We start from the raw sequence: 24,659 nt of genomic DNA, 5'->3' as shown, positions 1-24,659 counted from the left end.
ATGGCGGGGGAGCGGGCGGTGGGGCTGGTGCGGGAGCTGCACCGCGCCGCCGGCGGGCACCTGCCGCCCTTCCGTGTGAGCGGGGCCGGCCGGGGCTGGGGGGAGCGGGACGGGCCCCGGTGGCGGCCCACTCTCACTGACCGTGTCCGGTGTTGCAGACAGAGGAGCTGCGGCACGCGCTGGAAGAGATGCGGGCGCTGTACGAGCGGAACCAGGCGGACGTGTGAGTGTCGCTGCTCGGTCCCGGGGCGGTGCGTCCCACAGTAGTCCGGGCGGTTCTCCCCCAGGCCGGCCCGCAGCTCTGTAACGCGGCTGCTCCTCCTGGTCCAGGTCCGAAGCGAAGTCGGGACGGACGGACCTGATTTTCCTCATCCGGTTTCGGCACTGCTGCCTGCTCCGAAACCAGCGCTGCATCCTGGCCTACTTGTGAGTGCGGCGGGGGGACACGGGGGGGTGCCGCGGCCCGTCGGGGCCACGGAACGTCGGTTCATCCCCGCCGGCACAGGGGCACAGCCTCAACAGGCAGGGTACCCAAGCGAATGGTTCCTCCGCGAGGTGCAGTAGCAGGGCAGCTCTGGGGCTGGCTCTCTTTGTGCTCATTGCTGGTACCACCAAACGCTAGCACCAAGAGAAGGCCCTGTTTCCTCCTGCTCTTTAAAAGTTTTAATTACTGGATAGGCCAAAAATCACATCCTTTAAAGGAAGGTGGGTGGAACGACCCAAGTTTTTGCTTTCTGCTTTGAGGGCAGATTGGGGCATCAGTGTTGCCTGGGCATATTGCCAGCACTCGCCTCAGCAAAGATGCTGGTTTTGCCCCTTGTTTCTTCCCCCAGGTACGACCGGTTGCTGCGAATCCGAGCACTAAGGTGGGAGTATGGCAGCGTCCTGCCAAACACTATCCAGTTTCACATGTCAGCTGAGGAAGTGAGTCAGCCTTGTCTTAAACTCTTCCCCTCTTTCCACTTACTCCTCCTGATGGACTATCTATTTAGTAGAGTCAAAATAGGGTGGACTTCTCTTCCCTCACTATAAACATGACACTTAATGTGCCTTTCTGTAAATACTGATTTGTTTATTCATTGTCTATGGGTACAGTCCCAAATGGATACTGAGTGCAGGTAATGCTTGGCACTTTTAAGGATCAGGTGGTCTTCCCTAGATCAGTCTCGCAGCCAGCAGAACTAGGTCTTCACATGCTGCTCTCAAATGCCATCTCTAGACCCACGTACAGAGCTGGTAACATGAGCAGCATGGGTCCTACCCTGAATCCAGATTGCTCTGCCTCTGGGGCAGTTTTTCCCTTTAGAAGAGCTTGTGTTCACCTTTGGCTGGCAAGAACACATTTGGGAACAGTAGTCTGACAGCACAAATAAACTAGATCTCACACATCAGAGACCTGTCTTTCAGTATTAGCTGTTGGGCTCTGCCTGAGAGATTGCTGTTAATGTCCACAGGTGGAGTGGTTCAATCGGTACAAAAAGTCTCTGGCTACCTACATGAGGTCAGTAGGAGGAGAGGAGGGGCTGGACCTTACACAGGACATAAAACCTCCTAAAAGCCTGTACATCGAAGTAAGTGCAAGATTGGTGGTTTCTGTCTGTGAACAAACATTTTGCCCAACCATCTTTTTTTAGAGAATTTCACCCCCATCCCAAGTCAGAAGGTCATTGAGCAAAGCCTTTCAGAGCACCAAAGCTTCCACAAGCTTCTACATTTTACTCTTTACACTCTGCCTGTCAGCGTTTTACTCCCTCTTCTACTGAGGGCTCAAAGTATGCTGAAAGATGGCATTTCTAGTCCGCAGGGAACTGGTGTGGCGGGGTGAGTGGTCTGAATCCCAGCGAGCATTGATCCCATTTGCAGCATTGATCAACTCTCAGATCAACTAGAAACCTTGTTCCCATGTTAAGGATTGTTAACTAGTTTTCTTTGTTGTTATTTTAAATGGACTCTGATAAATAAGACTATAAATAGTTTCACACAATTGATACAACAAAGCAAGAGCATGTGAGAAATCAGAGTCAGTAGCTGAAGTGCTCTGTTCTGATGTTCTCTTCGAACGAACATGTAGTGACAATCAACCTGCTTCTTAAGACAGTTTCATTGTTAACAGATTGGCATTTTCTGGTATGTGTGTGGGGAGGTTCTCCTGGAAATGCTGCTGCTGTTCCCCAGACCCTGTCTCTTTTGTTGCTCTTCCTCTAGTCTCTGTGGAGGGGTGGGCTGGTCTTCTCGCTGGTGCTTCTTGCTCCAGGCAGATGCAGGAAGAGAACATCAGGCAGAGCCCACAGACCATGGGATCAGTCCAGTTCTGCATTTCCAGGTCTGCTCTATATTGAGGCTCCAGCAGGCCGGTAGGAATGTGTCCATCCTTAGAGTTCTGGGGCATGTGTTGTAAGTCAGCAGTGATGTCTAGTGTTTTCTATGGGAGATCTGATCATCAGAGAGCTGTGTTTCTGCTTTGCAGGTGCGGTGTTTAAGAGACTATGGAGAATTTGAGATCGATGATGGTACCACTGTCCTGTTGAAGAAGAATAGCCAGGTACCCGATAAGAGAGTGTGGTCCATTCTCTTCCTTCCCTTTCACTCCCATGATATCCCCCTGCTTATCCCAGCTTCAAAGCATATCACAGTTTCTGAACACACGGCTCCTTGCACATGCTGCAAGCTGTCTGCGTGGCCCAGGACTGTGGTTCAGCTCTGCCTGATCTGGTACTACGATGCGGCGGGCATACAGCACAACAGACAGAGCTGGTTGTGTGCAGCAACAAATCCAGTCTGCCTGGGTTTCAAGGAAAGTTTGTCTGTGTTTCTGTGCAGCACTTTTTACCCCGCTGGAAATGCGAGCAGTTAATCAGACAAGGAGTCCTTGAGCACATTCTGTCGTAAGCATGCAGGACAGGAGGGACAACCCTTGCTTGGTGGCTTGCCCACAATAGGGACTGAACTCTTGTGTGTGCAGGACTTCAGACACCTCAGCATTTCTGCAGTGGGCACCCTGCCACTCCTCTTAACGGCCTTTGATACTTGACATGAAGATCAGCCCTGAGTTTATATGCAAACCACATCGGCCAGCTCTTTATGACCAAAGGGTGTATACTGGTAATGTCGAGATCCTGGGAATCCAGCGTAGTGGGGGGTGGCATTGGAGGGATGGGGCGGGGTGTTAAGCCCCACAGCTACAAGCAGGTTTTGTGAATGCAATTTTGTTTGCAGCAGTTCTTTGTTCACACTATGCATGTGGGAGTAAGACACCAAGTGACTGGGCTTCAGAAGCCAGGAGAGCTCCATGGTTGCAAAATAAAGAACTACTTCAGCCTTCAATTTAGTGTTTTTCAAGAGTTAACGTTGTGTTCATTAAACGCTCTGACCTGGCTCTCTGGTCCAACCCATCTTGACCCTGCAGGGTAATGCTCAACTGGTTATTTAGGTGTATCAGTGGAGCTGCTCCTCCAAGTGTCAGATGAGGCTGCATGAGCTTCATTCTAGGATTAGACATGAAGCCTTGTCTCCCATCAGAGGCCTATAAATGTTGTTTCTTAAGGTGCTGAGTGAATAAGCACTGCAGTTTGGGTCATGGCCCTGGCCAAGGTTTCTCTGAGCATGCTTGCGCTGTGCCTCTGTCCCTCTATGAAGAGCCTCCTTCCCCAGAGCACTGGTCTGGCAGGGCCTAGGGACCATTCGGAGTAGGGGTAGGAAAGGGAGCAGAGGGTTTTAAGGATTCCAGTTAGCACAAAACCAGAGCAAGGCTGAAGAGCTGCTTTCCCTGTCTGGTTTTTCTAATGGAGCTGCTCACTCTTGAGTAGTGGCTGAGAGATAACACTTCCAAAAACATAAGACCTAGGTAAGACTAGAGGTTTGCCTAGCCCCCATCTCTGACAGCAGCCAAAAAGCACTTAGGGAAGAATACAGGAACAGGATAAATGCCTGGGGCATATCTGCATTGCTCTGCCAGCCCCAGCCAAGGAACCTCCCTGGGCCAGCCCACGCCCTCTGTGGGGCTTCCCTCCTTGTAATAGCCCAGACTCCCTCATGCCCCTTGTAATCAGGGCTGCCCCAAGGCAAAGAAAGAGGAGTCTCAGCTGTCATCCACCAGGGCAGAAAAAGCATGCCGAGAGCAAGGAGGCCTCCTCAGTCACAGCCTCCAGCCATCTCCTGGCACTGTCCCAGGGCCAGGGAACCCCTCTGCCCTGGCAGGCTGGGACTTGAAGGCAGTGGCTGAGTTTTAGCTCACAGCCAATTTATCCCTTTTTGTTCTTGAACCAACAACAGCTTGACCTATTTTTAAGCCCTCTTTGTACTGACTTTGCCCAGCCTCTGGTTTGCTACCCTGATCCAACCAGGCTTGTCTAGTCTCTCTTGCATAGTAGTCTCCATAGCCCCCAAAATCCTAGGAGTCCTTTCACAGCTAGCAGCAACCACAGCCCCCATGTAAATACCCCCTGCTCTGCACAGAGCAAGGCAGGGGCACTGTGACAATGATGCATCCTCCATGCAGAGGGTAACACCCTGGGCAGATCAATAAATTTGGTATTTGCTCACGTGAATGCTTGGCTTTGCGGTCTTTTAGACAACTTATTTTGGCAAGAGCAGTACTCACTGCCAGTGTGTGAAGGCCAACAAGGAAGGCAAGATGACGCAGTTCACTTACCTTGTCTCCTGGTCTCCTTTGAAGAAGTGCAGTGCTGAGTAGGGGTCACCAACCCTGCCCCAAGCCTTGGAAGCTCAAACTGAAAGAAGGCTCTTCCCTGAGCCCCTCTGTTCTGCTCACCCCAGAGGCAACAATCCAGCAATAGGTTGGTTTGGATCCTAGGCTCAGGCTTTAGGAGGGCCAGTGTCTCCTAGAGCCCAAGAGGAGCTGTAGGGAATAAAAGTTCAGCAACAGTTGGGGGAGGCTACTGAAATACAGAGCAGACTGGTGATGGCAGGAGATGCTGTAATATTGCAAACATTTTAATGCCACAACACAGCTTTCCTGCTCGGAGCGAGCCAGACACAGGAACCTGAAAGCCCTCCTGCCCTGGCTTTCCAGCTGTAACAGTGTGGCCCCAACAGCAACCCTCCGCAGAGGAAGCATCTGCACCACTACCAAACATGCTGCCAAAGTGCAGGCAGCTCCTGCGGGATGGCTGCCCTGAGACAGACCTGACTTACAACAGCACACTCCGCCACTGAGAAAGGCACCAAAGCTGGTGCTTTCAGTAGGAAAATTCAGCTATCCACAGGACCAATTTCCTTAAAGGACTCTGTCTGGTTTCTCCGTTTTCTACTTTGTACCCAGGAAAATCCTGGCAAGACCAGGGAGGACAAGGCTGATTGCCCAACCCAGCCATACCTCTCCTTCCACGCCTGACAAACCCCGGCCAGGACCACAGGCAGGGCTGCCACAGCGGGTGCCCCATCACCCACTCAGAGATGCTGGCGTGATTTTTCCGATGAGCTGCTTCAGAGCTGAGGCTTGCTCCTCCAACAGCTGATTCTTCTCCTCAGTGCTCTTCTGCTTCAGCTCAGCCACCTGCAGGGCCATTGCAAACCCCCTGTTCTCCTCACGGAGGTCTTCGATCAGCAGTTTGTTCCTGGAGAGTTGGGCCTGCAGCAGGGACAGGAGGCTTAAGGTTCAGCATCCCCATGCAGGGGTCCCAGCCAGGCAGGGACACGCAGCACTAACCCCTCTTGCACTCACCTGGGCGTCTTTGAGCTGAGCTACCCTCTCTGCCAGCAGAGCTTCGGCACTCCTCAGATTGTGCTCCAGCCCCTCTGCCTGCTCCGCAGCTGCCTGCAGCAGATGCTCGTGTTCCTCCTGCAGCGGGCAACAAAGCCTAACGTTGGGTTGTCCTGCACTCACCTGGCCCCTGGCAATCCTGGACCATGCATTTCCCCAGGGCCCTGCTCACAGACCTTCACACTCCCTGAAGGAGAGCGTGGGGGGTTCAGCGGAGGTGGTGCAGGATGCAAAGAGCAGTGGGACAAGTGTCTAGAGCAGTACAACCTTCCCTAGGTCAGCACCAACCAGTTTTAAGACAAGGCACAGATTTCCTAGCAATGTTTTCTATAAAAACAAGCCAATGGCCTCCCTCTCTCAGCCATGTCCAGAAAAGCCCAGGGAGAGACATAGTTTCCTTGGATGCAGTTTCTGTGTCTGCTCATTTTAATTCCTTAGGTTATAATTTGCTCCATCTTTGCCCAGGTTAGTTCAATTGAATCACACTGTCCTGAAACAAAGGACAAACTCACAAAAACCCAACACCTTGTTGCCCAGTGCCCTAGAGACAGAATCGCCCCACTCTGTGCAGGCCACATCTCCACGTAGAGGACTCAAACTTTCTTTCCCCAGCCTGAGCCAACACAGAGTGTCTCCCTGGATAACTCCTGCTCCTCTAGGCACAGGGTATCTGGTCTGGGGTAGGTGGATTAGAGCGGGGAGGGCTCCTGTTTGAGTGCAGGGCAGTGACTGGGTTCATGAAGAATGAAAATTGCAGCTGAATTTGAAGATCAAGTGCATTTTCCATGTGGGCTCTTGATATATAGCATCTTCCACCCAAACCTCTGGTGGCTTCGACCACAGCTGCCTTCCAGGCTAGCAGTGCTCCCTCGCCGGTACCCTTGACTGACTTCCTGCAATTCCCTGCTTACCTGGGTCCTGACCAGCTGCCTGCACGTCTGCTCAGCCTGCCGGTGGAGATTTTCCTGGAGCTGCTGAGCCTTGCACTGTTCCTCTCCCAAGCTGGTTTGCAGCTGCTCAAACTGTTTCTTTGGCACCATGTTGTTCATCTGGGCCTTGGCCTGCTGCAGCTGCAGAGCGTGCCGAGTCTGGGCCAGGCTCAGGCTTGCTTTGGCTTCTAAGAGCTGTAATACAGAAAGGCTGATAGCTGGTTACAGCTTTGTGCCAGCAATGGGACAGACCCAGGGTGTGCTGCGGGTGAGGGGAGAGGTTAGGAAGCACCCTCAGCCTCCGCCTTGGCTCTCACGCCAGCATGGCCACAGCAGAGCAGCAGGACCATGGGAGTGGTGCTTGCTGGGCAGCCTGCGAAGCCAGGGATGGAGAGCACTGAGAGCTACTGGAGAAGAAACAGGGACCCCTTGCTGAGAGATGCTCCCCTTGCTGAGCAGCAAGGAGCAGGAGTTCCTGGAGGGATCCTCTAGGAGGGAGTCCTAGCACCAAGGCAGGAGGCAGAGGGGGCTGCTCACCTGGGTTTGTTCTTAGATACATCCCAGGCAAGCTGGGCTTCAATCCCTGCCTGTACTACATGTCCTCTGCTTCCTGCCACCAGCAAAGGGCAAACCTGGTACTGGGAAGCAGGTCTGGTTCAGCTTTGCCCTAGGGCTACCTAGGGGTGGCTGGCATGGGCAAGCTGTACTCTGGAAAGCCAGTCCCTGAGCCTGTCCCCAGGGTAGAAGGCAGGAGAGGGATATTAACACATTTGGAGGCTTCTCACATTGGCTTTCCTCTATCCTAGCAGTCCTTATTCCCCTGCTCTGATCACCTTGTTTCCCTCCCTCCCCTCAGACATGGCCTGCCTGGCCCCTGTCATCCCTGCAGAGCCCCTACCTGATCCTGCCACTCCTCTAGCTCCTCTGTCAGCTGAGCCATGGGGAACCACAGCTCCTGGCATTCCTGTGTGAGCCACCTCCGCTCAGCCTCCATCTCCTCTGCCCAGCCAGCCCGCACAGGACAAGGACAGAGGGGACACCACAGGGGCAGCTGTGAGCAAGGACCTGTCCCAAGCTGCACCTGAACTGGCTTCAGACATATCTGAGCAGGAGGACGAGTCCTTTGTCCCCCACAAAGAGGAAGAGGACAGTCTTTTCTGCCTGGGAAAGGTGTCCAATACAGCCCCGAGCAGGGCAATACCAACATCACAGGGACCACTTAGCAGCCTGCCACCCTGCCACCGACTAAATGACACCCACCTTCTCCTGCAAGGTCTTGAGCTGCTGTTGGAGTAGCTCTGTCTCCATCCAACATGCTGCATACTGCTGGTGGTGCTCCAGCCTTGCAGCCGTCTCTGCTCCTTGTAGCCACTCAGCACCCGCAAGCCTCTGGCTCTGCAGCTGGACAATGCCAGGGCCAGCACCATGGCCAGCCCTGTGCTCAGTGAGTTCATGGCCCAGCTGACGCATCTTGACATTCAGGTGGGAGACCTCTCCCTTGCTCTTCTCACTCTGGAAAAGGTTGAGAAAAAAAACAATTCATGCACAGAGGCTTGGGGTGGGAAGAGAGGCAACAGAGACTTAACCTGTCCCACGCTGTCCCCACTGGGTTCCCACTCAGGAAGACTGCTGTCGCTGCAGGGCCTTGCGGGCACTCAGGACAAGTGCCCTCATTTCCCAGCCTGACCAAAGCCCAGCGGCCGAGTTCAAGTACAGCATTCCCGGGTAAGAAAACCCACACAGATGATAGCCCTCGAGGAGGTCACTAGGTGTGGGGGTGGGGCGACTGTACAGAAGTGTAACAGAAATCTTAAGATTGGTAAGAATACAATATGAATGGAAACGTGTCCATGTGCATGCATGAAAGTACCAGACAAAAGAGCAGCGTAAGGACTACAAAAGCAGCCTGCATCAACACTAAAGGGCACCATCCCCCAGACGTTGCTCCTAGGACACTGTCGCCAGCAGTAACACTGAGCAAGGTGCAGTTTCTGGCCCATGCTCTGACCAGACCACAGCACAGGTAACATGTCAGCAGAAAGCCTGCATATAACAGCAGGGCAGCAACACACTCCACATCCCGTTCATCTCCTAGCCTCCCAAGAAAACGGGCAACCAACACAGCTTTCCTCCAAAGGAGGAAAAGCAGACAATGGGCAGCAGGTTTGTGGCTGAAGGTTAATGGAAGCTGAAGCCAGCAAGGGCCAGCAAAGGCCACCCTGCTGTGGCTGATGGCCCCAAAGAGTACAAAAGACATGTCCAAAAAACAGGTTGTCGTTCCCAGTCATGAGGAATCCCAGGAACAGTGTGAGGAACTAACAGCCTGCAATCCTCGTCCATGTTGCACACAAGCAATCCTGGCCAGGTCTTCTGTGTGCAAGTGTTCAAGGGCTTGTGAACACGTGGGTTTGAGACTGGGAGTGAGCAAAGTCTCTGGGAGAAAGAGTGCAAGTAGGTAAAGTCAACCTCATTAGAGATTTTGTAGTAACACCTTCCCTTCTGTAAGACCTTCACTGGCTTTTGTCACACAAATTTTCCCTACTTGACAAGCTATAAAAAGAAGCTCATTCTTCAAAGCAAGACTGGGTTTGAATGTTGGAAACAAACATTCCCGTTCTCCTCTATAAGCACGTGCAGTTTTTGTTCTCCTAAATCCTTCAGCCAAGAGCCTGTCAGTTAGCGTTAACGGCTTCTTACCAACGCTGTTAACTCTGCTATTTCAGCCAGCTCCTCCACCTTCTTTCTGGCCAACTCATTCACATGCTTCCTGTTGGGGAGAGGGATACAATCAGCTTCAGGCCAGAGAGCAGCAAACCACAGCCCCCAAGAGAAGGGCCCCGTTCTGGGGAGCCACACATCTGGTTTTGGCCTGCAACAGGAAGCAAAGCCAGGCCAAAACAGGTATGGTCCTGAGTTGATTCAGGAGTGAGTCAGGTGTCTCTGCCCCAACAGGTGACTCAGCCCAGCCCAGGGCAGACAGCTGGGGACATCCGAAGTCCTGCAACATTGTCAGAGGCCTAAAAATCAGGGGATGAAGAACAGTGGGAGAACCAGCTTAGCAGATTCTTGGGACCATCCACACCAGACACCTGGCTCAGTGATGTCAGTGGGTGACCCCAGTACCTATCTCAAGCTTCCTAAGGCAGCAGCAGGCCACTGGCCAAAAGGTTTGTGTAGCAAAGAAGCCCATCCTTTCCTCCCTCAGCACACCCATCCCCACAGCCTTCCCCAAACGGGGCTCCGGACCCTGTGCTCTGGCCTGCCCAAGCCTTTGGCTGGCCAAGCCTGTCCCAGCACTGGCTGCTTTTGCGTAGAGCGAAGGGTGTGAGAGTGCTGGCTTGCTCAGAAATGAGAAAACAAAAGGGAGGTTGAGCCAGCTGAAATATGGTAAATGCACCTGAGTGGCTGTTCCTTTTACACGTATTAGCTATCCACCCATTTGCCAGCCTCCCACAGCTGGCTCCTCTCTTACTCATCGTGTTCGCTGCCCTTCTCCTTTGCTAGCCTCAGCTCTTGCCGGAGTCTCCTGAGTTGACTTTTCAGCAAGCTGTTCTCCTCCAGCAGCCAGCACAGCTCTCCCCTGCAGGGAGAGACAGCAGAGTGAGAAAACTATGCAAAAGCTCAGTTTGCTCTTGCCATTCTACACTGGCTCCCTGCTCTACTCCCATTTGGTTTGCAAGGACAGCAAGAACTAAAGAAATCTGAGAAACAACCATCCAATAACTCACGCAAAACATGTGGGGACAATCAAGAGACATTGGTAGAGAAGGAGCAGGTCTTCAAGGGAAGGGAAATAAAGGGCAATAAGGACAAATAGCATCAGACTCTGAATTTGCCTGGCTTCCAGCTGGCTGAAGTTATTTTGCAGGCCTGCCAAGGAGTGGAAACAAAGTGATTTGGCTCATCAAGACACACTGAGACTTCATTACAGGATAACCAGGTGGTGAGCCCAACCCCTCAACTGCAATAGAGCCACATCTGGAGAAGTCAGCTTGCTTGTGAGGCCTCCGTGATTTTACAGTGCTGGACACAACAACTATGACCCCAAATCCAAGGTAGCCTCTCTGCCTCATTATCCTTCCACTCCTACTGGTACTCCCCATCTCCCATGAGGCCATGAATACTGGCACTTGTGGGAAGGAAGCTCAGTCCTGTGTTAAACAGACAGTCCTATCCAATAGCTACTGCTAAATGCCAGGTCCATACTGGACCCAAATTCCTCAGGGGAGAGCACAGGAGAACGGACTGTTCATCCTGGCAAGGAGGACAGCACTGCAGTTTGTGGCACTGCATGTGGGAGGCAGAGGAGCTGAGTGGGGAAGTTCTTCCTCTCTTCTCCAAGCAAGCGAGAGGACTAGTGCATGGGCTGTGTGGCGTTTGCTCTCCCTGCTTGGCAGGACGCTCCTCACAGCAGCTGCTTTGAGTCAGTTTTACATCAGGATTCACATGCTGTGCTTCCTGTGGCATCTCCAACACCCACGTATAGCTGTACAAGGCAGAGGAGACGAGTGCGTAGTCAGCCACAGCCACGTGAGCACATCGCAGCTCTCTGACCATGCTCCCACGGTTAGTAAAAGATATGCGGGGGACAGCATGACAGAACATAGCTGCTGTTAGAGTGTCTTGGACCATCATGTTGTTAAGCAGCCTTGTGTTTCACAAGGCATCTGCTTTTTTTGCAGCAGCAGCACTGTGTTAGTTCTGTGAACTGCCTTTGAGCTCAAGCCTGCCACTCTCTTGAGCTCTGGGTTCATTTTCCAGCCAGTGCATGACATCTTTGAGCTGCATCAGCTCCAGGTTCACCCTGTTCCTTTCCCTCTCCAGCTCTATTTTGACAGCCTGAATGTCATGTTTCCTCCTATGCTGCTGTACCACTCTGTCTCCCAAAGCTTTTTTTTCCTCTTCTTGCCCTCCAGATCAAGTCTGTCTATGTCCTGACGTGCTGCTGTGTCTGCTGTGTGAAGGCAAACCATTTAACTTTGCGCTCTCTGCCTCCTTCCCAAGCACATCCCCTTGTCTATCAAGATTTCATTTCTCCTTGACAAATGCTTTCAGCTTTGGCTCCAGCTTCTAGACTGAGCAGGCCATTTGCAACACACATCTGCACTGTCTGCAGTGGTCCATCCATCACACAATTTTTCATTTCTTCTCTGTTCCTTCGGTGCTCAGGTTGCAACAGGAGATTTTGGCCTACCTGCTCATCTGAGTCTTGGGGACCTGCTCCTTTGCCCCCAGAGGACAGCTCTCCAGACACTTTGTCCCTTCCAACACCAGAGCCCTCAGCCCCATGATCTCTGCATTATTCCCATTTCATCCTGGGGCTTTTTTTCTCTTTTTCTTCTCAACAGCCAGCATCTCACACATCTTGACTTGTTCCTCATTAACCTTCTCTTTCAACTTTAGCTGCTTCTTCTTCCACGGAGAGACCATGTCCTTTTCCTTCCGCTTCCACTGCTGCCTCTCCTGGGCACGCTGCTCTTGAAGGTCTCCCCTTGGAGACTTTATCATTGGGAAATCACCTCCTCTCACACCAATGTTGCTGCAACAAAGCCTTACAGCTGTCCTCACGCTGGCATTCACTTCATGACAGCTCTTGGTTATGCTCAACCTCTGCACCTTTCCTAAAGATAAAAACCATTTTGCTGACCTGGATTTGATAACACAGCTTGAAAAGCTCAGCCAGCCTCAGAACATACTTTTGCTGGAGAGGCAATGCAAAGTTTTCTTTAGGTTGCAAAGTCAAGGCAATTACTTAAACATTACAGAAAGTTCCCACACCATTTTGCACTTCTCAAAGACTCATCCATCAGATGTTTTCCAATGACTCTGAAAGCTCCCCGCTACAGCCAGTCCCTCTACCATTCACCAGAGATGGTGGTAACGCAGCTCAAATGCCTTGTATTCCTGTTATTTGGGTTTGTTCCCCTGGTCTGCCACAGACTTCAGCCAAGTCACATCCTTTCTCCCACACCTACCCCATATCTCAGCTCCTCAGCCCTAAAACGGGGATAATGACTTAGCAAAATCCTCCGCTTGCATATTGTCGAAGGGGACTCTGCTCCTGAAGGGAGCCACTGCAGGGAAGACACAGGAGGAAAGCCTAGGGGCAGCAGTAGGGTGTGCTGGCAAGCAGGAGGGGGCAGGCATGGACAGGCAACAGTTTCCTGTCCAATTCCTCTCCAGTCTCCTCTGCAAGGCCACTCTGGCCCCTGGGGAGGTTGCAGAACTGGCACCACAAGCACAGGAAGGGAAGATGAACAGCCATTTAGTGACAACCTTACTCTCCCACAAGCCAGTCTGTTTTGGCTATATAGAGAAATTTAAGCCATTTGTTGCTGCTTTTGAGACATCAGGTTGTGATGATCTAGCAAGTAGAGGCAGGTTTGCTGAAAGACCAAGAGAGAGATAATAAGAAAATACTGATGAAAGCTCTCTTATTTCTCTCACTGTTTTGAGATACAACCTTTGCTGGGCACTGCCTCTGACACAAGCTTGTAGAACATGCAGGGAAACTTAAAGTCTTGAAATAACAGCATTCATGTAAGGGGAGTTTAGACGTCTCACTTCGAACAGCTGCAGCCCTGCAATACTGCCCAGATTTTCTTCCAAATTAAAGCAGCTCTCCAGCCTCATGAGAAATCATACCCTACTCTGGTATGAGCAGGGGATGCACCCCTAGTCTCCCACTTAGCCCCAGAAAGAGAACAGTGCCAGACCTCAGGCTCTCTCTGTCCCTGCATTGCGTCCTCAGCTCTTCTCTCTCCTGGTCCAGCTGCTGCCCTGGATGGTAAATGTCTTCAGTGTGCTGTTGTCCCACCCTGGCCTGCTCCATCTCAAACCTCTCCTCCAGCTCCAGGTTCCACACACATTTTTGCTCTTTCAAGCTATCAATTACAGCCCAGTACTTTGCAACTGTTTCTTCCAGGTCTCTTTTCTCGTCTTCCATCTCGCGCATCTCAGCCTTGAAGCTTTCCTCACTGTCCTTCCTCTCGCTCTCAAAGTTTTTCCTCATTAAGTCGATTTCCTCCTCGTAATAGTTTACCTGTTGGGAGGAGACAGAATTTGGGTATTAGCACCATGCTCCCGGGAGCTCCCCTCTCCTCCAATAGCTCTGACTCAGATCGATCTATTGGTCCTTCTCAACAGGGGACACTCTTCAGACAGTTCTGGTCCCTACTGAATTTAGGGCAATAATCAGTCTCACGCAGCAGCCTCTAACAAGCAGATATCGGTGGGTCCCAGCTCTTCCCAGCAAGCAGTGCAGTTCTCCCCTTTCTCCTTGTTTGCAAGGGACCCTAGAGAGAAGGGAGAGGCCAGGGCATCATCCACCACTGCTCCTCATATCCTTCCTCCACCCCATAGAGTGGTCCCTTGTCCAAGATGTGGTGGTGAGCAGCTGCTGCTCCCCACAGCTCCCCTGTAAACATTAGAAACTCCAGGATTTGATGAGCACAAAGGCAGGACTGTGAAGCAGGCAGAAGATGTGCAAGCAGCTTTGTGGTCCTTGAACTGTTCGTCACCTGTGTGGCAGTTTAGGATTTACTCTTCCAGTGCTGCAATGGAAACCAGCAAGCATCCCCGACCTCTCAGTTCAGCAGCAAAAGGAGCAGTGAAGGTGGAAACTGAGGCCTCTCACATGAGCACTCACTCCTGTCTAAAGAGAGGGCTGGGCTCACACCGTCACCTTAGGGCAAGCAGGTTAAAAGTGTGCTGCAAGCCCAGGGAGACAGGGCTCTGATACCCCTCCATGCCCTCAGAAGACACCTGGCTGCTTCTCCTCTTGGTCCTGTCGCTGGTTTTACCGTGACAGCAACACTGAGTAGAGTTAATCTCTGTTTCTGTGGGTCTTGCTCCTTATGGGGAACCATTTCGCAAGGTGACAGAGATTTCCACAAAGCCTTTGCCAGCCAGTGAGGGCACCAAACCCTCCTACCAGCTAAGATGGGCCGGGGAAGCACATGCAATAACCCCAGCAGAGAGACGAGGTACCACCCTGCTCCCCAGCGTGAACTCTCCAGCAACTCTCCCGGAGCAGATGCCCCATCAGCCATGCTGTAGCAGGGTGCTTACCAAGCAGTTGTGCCAAGAAGTCAGGACATCTCCCCCCACCCCTCTAACCTTGGCTTCCAGCTGCACCTTCAGGTCCCGCAGCTGCTCTTGGAGCTGCTCCATTGAGAGTGACATCTCTGTGCACGCAGAAGTGGGAACCAGAGGGCTGGGAGAGCGGCACACTGGCAGAGAGGAGCCCTGTGAGGACAGGCCTACAAGACAGGACAGGCCTGGCTGTCCGGATCAGGATGGCTGCAGCTTCATCCAGTCAAGTCCATACAACCCCAAAAGACGGAGATCCCTGAACTGTCTGGCAACCAGTCCCAGGGCTGCATCATCCCTCTGGGCCAGAATTTTTTTCCCAATGCTCAACCTGAATCTTCCAACCCACAGTTTGGGGCTCCTTCCTCTTTATTATATTGTGTTTCTTCAACATCTTCAACAGTGAAAATCTGCCTGTTTGCTCCCAGCTGCCTAGTCCACAGGTCACCATCACCAGTTTTTGAGTTGAAAGAGCCTCCTTCCCTCTGTCTTCCGCCTCCTCCTCACCACCCATCATCCCCTTCTTCCCTCCCATGGCTGCCCAGTACCAGAACTGCCAATAGCAGCTCAGGCACAACAAGCCGCCTCACACTCCCATGGAAACTCTGATCCAGAGGGAACCTTGTTCTTGCTGAGAAGATGGAGAGGCACCGAACCCTCCTGCATTTTACCTCCTGCTGGCAGCCCTCCCTCAGCCCTGCTCTCCTGTAGCTGGAGACGCAGCCTTTCCAGCTCCCTTTGCAGCGCTCCATTCTGGTCCCACAGCACCTGAAGCAGAGACTGGTCATGATGCGGCTATGAAGCTCCCCAGGGCTGCGGGGGCCAAGCGCCCATGGCTCCCAGCAGCCACATGTACTCAGGGTCTCTTGCAGCATGAAGAGCAGAGACCCCTCACCAGCACAGTCAGAGAATAAGGCAGGGGGATCTTCTTCCTTCCCAAACAGGCAGAGATGAGAGATTTTGGAAGAGCCAGAGAAGAAATACAAGCTCAGATTACCGCGACCACTATCACTGGACACTGCAAAGCACAAAGAGCCACAAGCAACTGCCCCTGCATGCAAAACCACACAATACCAGGGGTTTTTGCAAACACCTCAGAGGGCTGGACCTCCTAAGACCCCTCCTGACCTAAACACAACCATTGCTAGCGACCAACACACAAGAAACACCGTGTTCTCAATACAATCCCTCACCCAGCCCAGAGGTTTGCGTTTACATCGTCAAGACACTCCTGTGGGCATCTGGGCTAGCCAACAAGCACTACTGTATGCAGACAAAGCAACAGAAGGATTTACGGTGAAGCAAGTCCTACAGGGCTCTGGAAGGGAACATTTGCAGGTTGCAGAAGGAATAAAGTGAGGTGAGAAGGTGCTGATCCCATGGGAAGCACAGCACGAGGCAGGTCCTGCGGCCTGCTTAGCACAGAGACACCCTCAGAGGCCAGCACAGGAGTTTAACCCATCTCAGTGCCAACATCTGCCTGCAGCAAGGAGTCCTATGGCTGAACACCATGCTATGAGCCACGACACCAGTGCAATGAGCTACTTCCATGTGGGTGTCTTGAGCTGGGCAACTGCTTTTTTCACTTCACACCCTCCATCCAGTGCTGGAAGCAACAGCGTACAAGGCATCCTGCCTCCCTCTGGACTGTTCACTTTGAGCAGACATCAAATTATATCCCATATGCTGCCACCCAGGAAACTGATGGGCTGCAAGAGACTACGAACTAGGATACTTCCAAAGATCCCAATTAATAAATATTACTGAGCATACCTAGACAAATGCAAACCCAGTTTGTTTAATCTCCATTCTAAACAGGAGAGCAGAGGAGGAGGGGAGCTGACAGCATTCAACAAGGGGAAAGGATAAACCTGAGTGGGTGCCTTCACAGGGGCAGATCAAGCCTGAAGACTGAACCTCTCCATCCATCAGCATTCTCATGGACAACTCTGGAGCTGCTCAATGGGAGGAAAAACTGCAGCACCAAGCATCTTCAACCCTCTGGTGCCACCTGGAGCAATGCTGTGCTGGATAGTGCTCCAGCATGTTTGCCTTTAATTACAGCTTCAAGAGGGGCTGTCTGCTGCATCCATGAAATGGCTTTGCCAAAAATGCAGATTTCAGCCCCTGCTGGGGGGATTTGATAAGTCATCGTCTCTACTCAGTGGTGTTCCCCAGTCACACATAGCACTTGGAAACAAATGGGCAATGCAATAAGCACAGGACTCAGGAGCCAAGGCACAGAGCACCCAGCAACTCACAACATGCAAGATACACAAGTCACTTAAAAACAAGAGAAGGGAAACAGAGGCTGTGCTCACGTGTCAGAGAGCCCAAAGCTCTGGGCAGGAGCACAGCACCCTGCAGGAGGTACAACACTCACAACACCAATGCCTGGACCACACACACACCAGGTACCTGGACAGGCTCACCTTGACTCTCTAGCAGAGTCCAGCAGCAACAAGTTTTGCAGGGGTTGTTAAAGTGGCGGCAAGAAGGAGGAAGGGAAAAACCAAAAGATAGAAGAATTTAGCTGATAACATGCTTTCCAAAGAAGAACAGCTTTCTCCTTGCACTGGAGAAGAAATGCAACAGAGCCCAGGGTCGTCTGTCCTTATACACAGAACTACATGGTTCCCAAACAAAATAGGCCGTGGCTACAGGGTGGCAGGAAGGGAGGAATTTACAACCCACCCCTACTCCCTCCTGCCAGTATCCCAGCAAGGGAACCAACCCATGGAGGGCTGCAGGAGCAAGGAGACAGGCTGCTTTACTGGGGGCACAGCTGTGTCCTGCCTCCTGCCAAAGGACTCTGAGCAAGGCAAGAGGAATCCCCCCTCTGCACTCTGATCAGGGCTGCCTCCTTCCTCTCCCCGAGGCCAAAGTGCCCAACAGATGGGCTGATGAGAGCTGTACTTTCATGACAGCATTCCTGGAGAGCTGCCCACCCATACCTGGCACTGCTGCTCGTACTCCAGGACAATCTCTGCAAAGCGCTCACTCTGGTTCGGGAGCTCTGGGCTGTGGGGCTCCACCTGGCCCAGCTGCATAAGCACAGGGAAACACTTCTCATCAAGGAAATTATCATCTCTCCAAATGGAGAGCCAAAAGCTCTACTAAATCACCGGAGTCATGGTGCTACACTCATAGATTCAATAGAATGATTCCTATTGACACCTGTGGGATGGGTCAGATGCAGAAAGAGGATGAAAAACATTTTTCTTCACGCATGAGAGACACCAAACTACAGGCAGGCTAGCCTTCCCAAACTGGCTAACAAGATCACAGACTCATTTCTTTCCCCTGATCCATTTTACCAGGTGCCTCGCTGGAGCAGAAGACACTAAAACTAACCCTTTACTTCAATACTTGTGAAAAAGAAAGCTTTTCTTTTCTGGAAACCAAACTCTAAAGTTCTCAGTTGAAGACTGCAGATTGTAGAATTTCCTACAATTGCAAACTTTCCTCATTCTTTTTTTTCAAACTTCAAAAGGTCTAAATTAAAAGCCATTATTTTTCCTTTCCAGGTTGTCATTGATGTGCAGCAGAGTTCCAAGAGGGAGAGACCAGAACAACTGACCTAAAATACGCAAGATTTCATAGAAAAGGGTCTATCTTTTGATGAGTTCCTGAAAAGTTCCTATTTAACCGCAACAGAGAAAGAAAGGCTACCTTGTCCTTCACAACACGGTTGAGCTCTTTCTGCAGCTCCAGCACCAGCTTCTCAGAGGCCACCAGTTTCCCAGCCATCTCCGTGACCTTGTTTTGCAGCTGTGTGTTCTCCTGCAGACAAAAGGAAGAAGATTCTTTTGATGTTGTGGGTCCTCACATCACAGGACAGGTTCATCAGCCACAGGCCTTCAGCAGGAAGCTGTAAAACAACTGGCACGTCAACATGCCAAACTCAGCACAGCTCCCAGGAGATCCCGCTTTGGACAGCACGCTGCTGATACACACCACGTGGGCTGGGGTTTGGCTCATCTCTCCAAAGGACAGATGTAGGAGTGGGTTTTGCAGAATATGAGCTAGACAGCTCCACAGGGTCATCTCTACCTCTGCTTCACAAAACTATCGTTTCCCTCACAGCCAACAAAGGCAGCAAGTCCTGAGGTATCTCCGTCTGTACTTCTACGCTGAACAGCACTGGGAAAATCCCAGGCATGTGGACACCATCGTCTCTGCTTTTGGCATGGTCCCTGGCACAATTTTAGCCTCAGCCATCAGGTGTTCAGGTGTTACCAAGGGCGAAACCACTCCCAACAGACAACATGGGGGTTTAATAATGTCATGGCAAGGGAACAAGCTCTGTACTTAATTTAATAGTATGGATGATTTTTCTGCATAAAACTCCTGTCCTTCCCAGTAAGAGCAACACAAACCATCCATCTTTGTCACCACCTCTGCTTTGCCTCCTCTAAAGAAGTGAAGATGTTTCACCCAGGGCAATTTTACTTACCTTTGTCGTGTGGTTCAGTCTCCCTTGCAGGCTGGCCTCTTTGCCCTGGAGGAACCGTGTATCAGCCTCCAGCTTCGCTTGGTGACTGGCTGCTTGCTGCAAAAGCAGCTCTTTTGCCTCTATTTCTGCCTGAAAATCCCTGGGGGAAAAAAGCAACATGGTTGGGGCACCCAGAGCGTGTTCTCAGATGGCCACGAGGTCCAGACACCCCCTCTCACCACGCACAAAGCAGGAGATGAGAGCTTGGTTGGAGGGATGCTGGGACCGTAGTGTGTGGGGGGTCTTCAGGGACTTCTCTGCCACTGACACAATGGCAAAACATGCGGGAGATTCGTAAAGGGAGACTGGGACAGGAGGGAGAGGCTGTGGGCACCCACAGGAAAACCATTTTCCCTGCCCCACCAAAAGGACCCCTCCTACTTGAGCTTGCTCTGGGTGTGCTCGAGAGCGATGTACTGCTCGTCCAACTGCCTGCCAAGCTGCAGGCAGCGTCTCTCCACTTTCTCCAAGTCCAGCCTTGCCTTGTCCCTCTCCCTGGCGATCTGCCTCACCTGGATCCTGCAGGCATGGCGAGCAGTGCATTAAGAGACATCTCACGCACGCCACAAAAGGGCCCTCCTCACAGAGAGCAGCACCCTTACCTGAGGCACTGCAGTTTGTATCCATAGGAGGTAATGACTGCATGCTGAAGCCCGCTCCTGGGGACCATGAGTGTGTTGTCCAAAGCTGTAGGCAGCTCTGCCAGGCTCACCTGCTTCTCCATGCTGCTACTCAGCCTCTGCAAGGACAGCACAGATTGAAATAACTTTCTCCCTCTTCTAACAGTGCCAACAAGACTTCTGTTGTTACACCATCTGACCACCCTCCAGTCTTTCAGAGATGCCCCCCCATCTCACAGACAGGCCTAGATCCCATCCACCCGATTTTCCCCAGCACTGGCATGGCCAAACCCTGCCACCCCATCATGAACCTGACTGCAAGTGCTTCTTCCACCCCAGACGGCTGCTTGCTGAAAAGCCCTGCTGCTCACTTCACTCACCACCACCGGTCAAGGCGGCACCAGAGACCTTGAGGATCTCCTCTGAGTTCTGCCAAGGCTCAGATATCAATGACAAGTTCAGGCTTGGCAAATCTAGTGCCGTTGCTGATGCTGGAGAAGAGATGTGGGCCCATGCAGCTTGGCTGGAAGGACAGACTGCTTCCCTGTGCACTGTCCTCTGACGCTGAGGAAAAACACAGCGGAGGTAAGTCAGCGGGGCAAAACTGACAGAGAAAAACTGACAGCTTTTCATACTGAAAGGAAACTCTAGGGATCCCATCAATATTGGAGAATGTTCTAAAAACAACCCCAAGCTGCCAGGAGCAAGATGTCCTGAGCTGCCCTTAAGGCAGCCACAAGGAGCAGGTTGGCAGGCACAGACCATGCACTTTGGTCTCCCTGCTAACCCATGAAAACTCAGTATCCACAGAAAGACCAACATGGAAAGTTATATAGCATCAGAGGGTCTTGTGAAAACTGTCAGATGGGGACTGCCACCCAATATTTTGTTTGATCTAGAAGCTAAAATTGGGTTGAGGTCAGCTTCAAAGGTAAATGAGATTCAGCCAAGCCGAACCAAAAAGCAGAATCCAGAAAGCTGATACAGAACTGGTAACATCTCCAAGAGCATCGATTTCATACCAGGTTTGGAAGACGCCTATCTTCAGAGAACTGTTACCTCAAAGTCTTAAGCCAAAAGAACCTGAAACAATTCTTTTTTAATTTTTTTTTTTTTTTTTTTTTTTTTGGAGCTGTTCTGCTCAGGATCCTGGATGGAGCTGTCCTGGCTGTCAGGGTAATCAGCAATTCACTTCCACCTTAGGGCATTAAAGCGCAGTTACTTCAAAAGCATTTGCAAATGCCTTGCCACTCCTTGGAATTAAAAGCACTAAGGAGAAAGAATTATTTTACATCAAACAAAGAAAATGTGCATGCACTAAAAAGGGGACAACCTGAGTCACAAGAGGTGTAGAGATGTCAGCACTTCTGAAGCCAATGTTAGAATTGGGGTGATCTTCCCCCTCTGCTAGGATATGCATCCCTCTCCCTCCCATAAAAAGATGAGACTCGACAGCCCTCTCTTGTTCTGTACTACCATCCCACTCCACCTGCACAGGGTTTGCTCCTACTCAGGCAGCTCCCAAGGGATCCTTTTGGTCACCATGCAATGGCTGAAGTCCAGACCATACCCAAAAACTGACTGACAGGTGGAAAATTCTCCCCAAGTCACCACCCTCAAATGCCCAACTAATGTCTATTCTATCACCCCCTTGTGAAACAAAACATCTTGGCCTGAATTGTTCTCAGTAGAACCCATTCTTTAGCCTCCCTTTTTGTGGGGAAACAGACAGAGAAGTGTGACGGCTGGATTTGTGTCTGGATTCCCTGCAGGACATTGTAGAAACATCAAACACAAATGAACTGTCCTGTGTAGGGAACTGGCAATGACTTATAGTTCCTTATCCAAAGTTAACGTAAATCACCTCCAAGGAGCTGCAGATCAAGGCCATCAACCAGGATCCTTTTTATAAAGAAAGCTTTCTGCCTTTCAACTCACCCCATGAAGTGCTGAGTCTTGGCTGCTTGAAAGACGTTGACGTACCTTGGAAAAAGGTGGTCATGTGGCTGAACAACCCAAACTGCAACTCCTCAAAGCTCACCCTTCCATCTCCATCCTTTTCTAGTTTAGTAAATAAATCTTTCAGTTCCTAAAAAATGAGTACAAAAGAAGAGAAACTCACCAGCTGCAGGAACAGCTTGAAGCATCCAAACAACTTCTTAAAATAAATCCCATCTTTTTTACAGTGCAAACGGAACACAATTAAAAAACTCTTTTTGAAAATCAACGCTGCTCTACTTCCACGCACACACAAAGAAACAAAGTCCTCTCCACAAAGTCTGAAATGTGAGCCCCAGTAGTGGATGCAGACAGGTATAAAAACCACTTGAATCCTGCTTCAGTTTTGGGAGAGAAGGGGGATTAAGGCCTCATGCCTACTCTGGGACTCTGAAGAGATACAGTTGCCCTGTAATTTCATTTTGGAAATGGCAGGCTATTCGCAGAGACACACAGCAAAAGGACAAAATACAACGGGAACAAGCTGCAACAAGGAAACCTCGACTGGCCATAAGGAAAAAAATTCTTTCTCCTGAGTGCACTGCAGCCCTGGGACAGGCCCAGAGAAGCTGTGGCGTCTCCATCGTGGGAGATACTCAAACCTAGACTGGACAAGGCCTGAGCAACTTGGTCTAGCTTGAAAGTCAGCTCTGCTGTGAGGAGGACTAGCCCAGATGCCTCCAGAGTTCCCTTCCCACCTAACCCTACTGCGGTCAGACACTACAGACCAGCTCCTCTCCAAGGGAAGCCATCTGTGTTCCCAAGAAAATGCAGCCATGCTGGGGTATGCCAACTCAGGACCAGTGCCTGCTGTCTAGGGGAGGCAAAGCTTAGTTTTGACAGTCACTTCCTCTGACTCTACAGATTCACTGCCTAGAACTCACCGCCCATCCTTCTCTCAACAAGCTGGCTCCCAGCCTTTCCCTGCTCACCTCCTTCCTCAGCTCCTTCAGCCAAGCTGAGGAAAGCCTTGCCTCCTGCACCTACCTCCTCTGGTAGGGCCCGGACTTGAGCCTCAGCCATGTCCAAGGAAGGGCTGGGCACCCACCAGGAGCTGCAGGCTAGGTCAGACTTCCAGATGAAAACATGGCACGCATCAGCCATCCTAAAAACAGCCTCCCCACAACTATTTGTCAAACAATAATGTGAGGACCAAGCCCCCTGTATCTGTATTCATCCCTGTAAGGACAACAGAAGAGCACAGCCAATGTCACTGACACAAGGATGACGGGGACCAAGCAGCATGACTCCCGTCACAAACTCAATCCAGGCATGTTAGCACCATGCCACACTCCTACATTTCCCCACAAATCCCAGAGGATCTGTACTGTGTCCTCTCCTGATGCCTTGCCAATACATTACACATAGGGAGGAGGGAAACCATCATACCTTGTGCCTCCAGCATCACGTTCACAAGAGCTTTATCACTTTCAGCCTCTCTGTTTGCTTTCAGGTTCTGTAGTAAGAAAAATGAGGAAAAAGCATCAGTCACAGTCTGCCCCAGGGCGGGGTTCACACACCCCAAACCTGCCAGCTCCACTCGAACATGCAGCTCCTGACACATCTGCTCACAACCAGAATGGGAACAACCCATGTGCAGCACTCAGCCTGACTCACTGAGGCACCCTCAGACATGCCTGTGGTTTTGTAACAACTTCATTTTACCACGTCAAACATTTTAGCTCAGGACTCAGAAGAGTACCGTGCCAAGCAGGAGAGAGCCTTTTCCCACAAAAGTTTAAGGGTTTGTTCAGAGATCAACCAAGTATCCAGGGTACCCATGGCAGGAGGAGGGTTAAATCTGCCCTCTGTTCATGGATGAAAAAATCATTGTAAGAAGAGGATAAAAAGGGGCTAAGATGGAAGATGCAAATCCTGCTGAAATCCCAGATGGGAATGGAGGATAAGGGGGCACAGCATGCCCACATCCAAACCCTCTGCCCCAAAAGCAAACCCAGAGATCCAGCTCTGTGAAAACTGGATCCCAGCTGCTTGCCTGACATGGACAGAGAAATGGAAAGGGCATCAGCTGAAGAAAGGCAGAGCAAAGCATGGGTCCTTCTCCTCTGGTCTCTGTTGAGAAACTGTAAATCAGGTTTGCAAATCAACCCTCATTTGACCCCCCTGGTCTTGCAGAAGAGGTGATATGGGGCTGACAGCCAGCCCATCCTCCCCCTGCAAATTGCCTGGAGTGTGGCTGGGTCTGGACACTTGGCTTTTACATGGGCAAGACAAGCCGTACATATAGACATCAGCACTTATGGTTTTCCAAGGGGGAAACATCACCATGCAACCAGAGATCAGGGCCAATCCACCTCATCTTCAAGCAGTATGTTAAGGAGGGAACCGAACCCACGTTCCCCATGTGTAACCTCCATCTCCCTTTTCAAGGTGTTTTAAGAAGGATCTACAGCCTCACACGAGGCTAACAGGCCACGCAGACGGTGGTGACGGTGGCCAGCCCACAGCTCACTCTGCAGAGACGCAGCTATCTGCAGGCCGCACACCGCACCTCGGCTGGAGGGGTGGCACGGATGCTCCCCACACACTTGCCCAGGCTCTTGGGCACCCGGGGGGCCCGCGGCGCGCCTATACAGCGCCGGCCCCCCGGCGCTCAACGGCCTGCGGTGACCAAAGCCTAAGCCACACCGGCCCCGAAGCCCCCGGCCCTCACTCACCACGCCGTGGCGCATGCGCACGTCCCGCCTTCCCTCCGCGCATGCGCACGCCGCGTCCCCTTCCCGCCCACAACCCCCGCGCATGCGCAGCGGGGCGGTCTCTCGGTGTGCGGCGGCGCCATCGCC

The 24,659-nt window shown here is 51.6% G+C and overlaps 2 protein-coding genes across 7 annotated transcripts; one reads left to right on the top strand and one right to left on the bottom strand.

The window, feature by feature from the left end:
• GINS1 (GINS complex subunit 1) lies at positions 1-3,317 on the top strand. 3 transcript variants are annotated; one of them, XM_050893500.1, is made up of 7 exons: positions 1-75; positions 159-223; positions 331-426; positions 834-924; positions 1,455-1,571; positions 2,468-2,542; positions 2,821-3,317. In XM_050893500.1, exons 1-7 carry the CDS (start codon positions 1-3, stop codon positions 2,887-2,889), a joined length of 588 nt encoding a protein of 195 aa, XP_050749457.1. In that variant the 3' UTR covers positions 2,890-3,317. The 3 variants fall into 3 exon arrangements, with proteins under 3 accessions (XP_050749457.1, XP_050749458.1, XP_050749459.1); XM_050893501.1 differs by lacking the exon at positions 1,455-1,571; XM_050893502.1 differs by lacking the exons at positions 159-223; positions 331-426; positions 834-924.
• Positions 1,630-24,551, bottom strand: LOC127014255 (ninein-like protein). Of its 4 annotated transcripts, none has more exons than XR_007766163.1 (17): positions 24,534-24,551; positions 23,245-23,311; positions 21,796-21,946; positions 20,238-20,421; positions 19,840-19,976; positions 19,619-19,756; positions 19,199-19,337; positions 18,415-18,525; positions 13,368-13,693; positions 10,124-10,231; positions 9,349-9,418; positions 7,912-8,163; positions 6,634-6,846; positions 5,684-5,800; positions 5,336-5,590; positions 4,652-4,858; positions 1,630-2,521 (listed from the first exon to the last, which is right to left on the bottom strand). XR_007766163.1 is itself a non-coding variant. In XM_050893498.1 (15 exons), the coding sequence occupies exons 5-15, from the start codon at positions 19,959-19,961 to the stop codon at positions 5,402-5,404; spliced, it is 1,785 nt and encodes a 594-aa protein (XP_050749455.1). In that variant the 5' UTR covers positions 19,962-19,976; positions 20,238-20,421; positions 21,796-21,946; positions 23,245-23,311; positions 24,534-24,551; the 3' UTR covers positions 4,897-5,401. The 4 variants fall into 4 exon arrangements, 1 of the variants encoding a protein (XP_050749455.1); XR_007766164.1 differs by having other exon boundaries at positions 21,841-21,946; XR_007766165.1 differs by lacking the exon at positions 10,124-10,231.
• Positions 24,552-24,659: the final 108 nt, after the last annotated feature.

This window comes from Gymnogyps californianus, chromosome 3 (assembly GCF_018139145.2).
Source record: "Gymnogyps californianus isolate 813 chromosome 3, ASM1813914v2, whole genome shotgun sequence".
Taxonomy (NCBI): Eukaryota; Metazoa; Chordata; class Aves; order Accipitriformes; family Cathartidae; genus Gymnogyps; species Gymnogyps californianus.
Note: the sequence above shows the minus strand (reverse complement) of the source record. Positions and strands in the feature narration are given on the sequence as shown.

What these genes read in the sequence shown, in the direction of transcription:
- GINS1 (XM_050893500.1), top strand. Translation starts at nt 1, where the DNA reads ATGGCGGGGGAGCGGGCGGTGGGGCTGGTGCGGGAGCTGCACCGCGCC. An exon ending in TTCACATGTCAGCTGAGGAA is followed by an intron (nt 925 to 1,454) that starts GTGAGTCAGCCT and finishes TAATGTCCACAG; the next exon opens with GTGGAGTGGTTCAATCGGTA. An exon ending in TGTTGAAGAAGAATAGCCAG is followed by an intron (nt 2,543 to 2,820) that starts GTACCCGATAAG and finishes GTTTCTGTGCAG; the next exon opens with CACTTTTTACCCCGCTGGAA.
- LOC127014255 (XM_050893498.1), bottom strand. Translation starts at nt 19,961, where the DNA reads ATGGAGAAGCAGGTGAGCCTGGCAGAGCTGCCTACAGCTTTGGACAAC. An exon ending in CACACCCAGAGCAAGCTCAA is followed by an intron (nt 19,338 to 19,618) that starts GTAGGAGGGGTC and finishes TTTTTCCCCCAG; the next exon opens with GGATTTTCAGGCAGAAATAG. An exon ending in AGGGACAGAGAGAGCCTGAG is followed by an intron (nt 10,232 to 13,367) that starts GTCTGGCACTGT and finishes CTCTCCCTGCAG; the next exon opens with GGGAGAGCTGTGCTGGCTGC.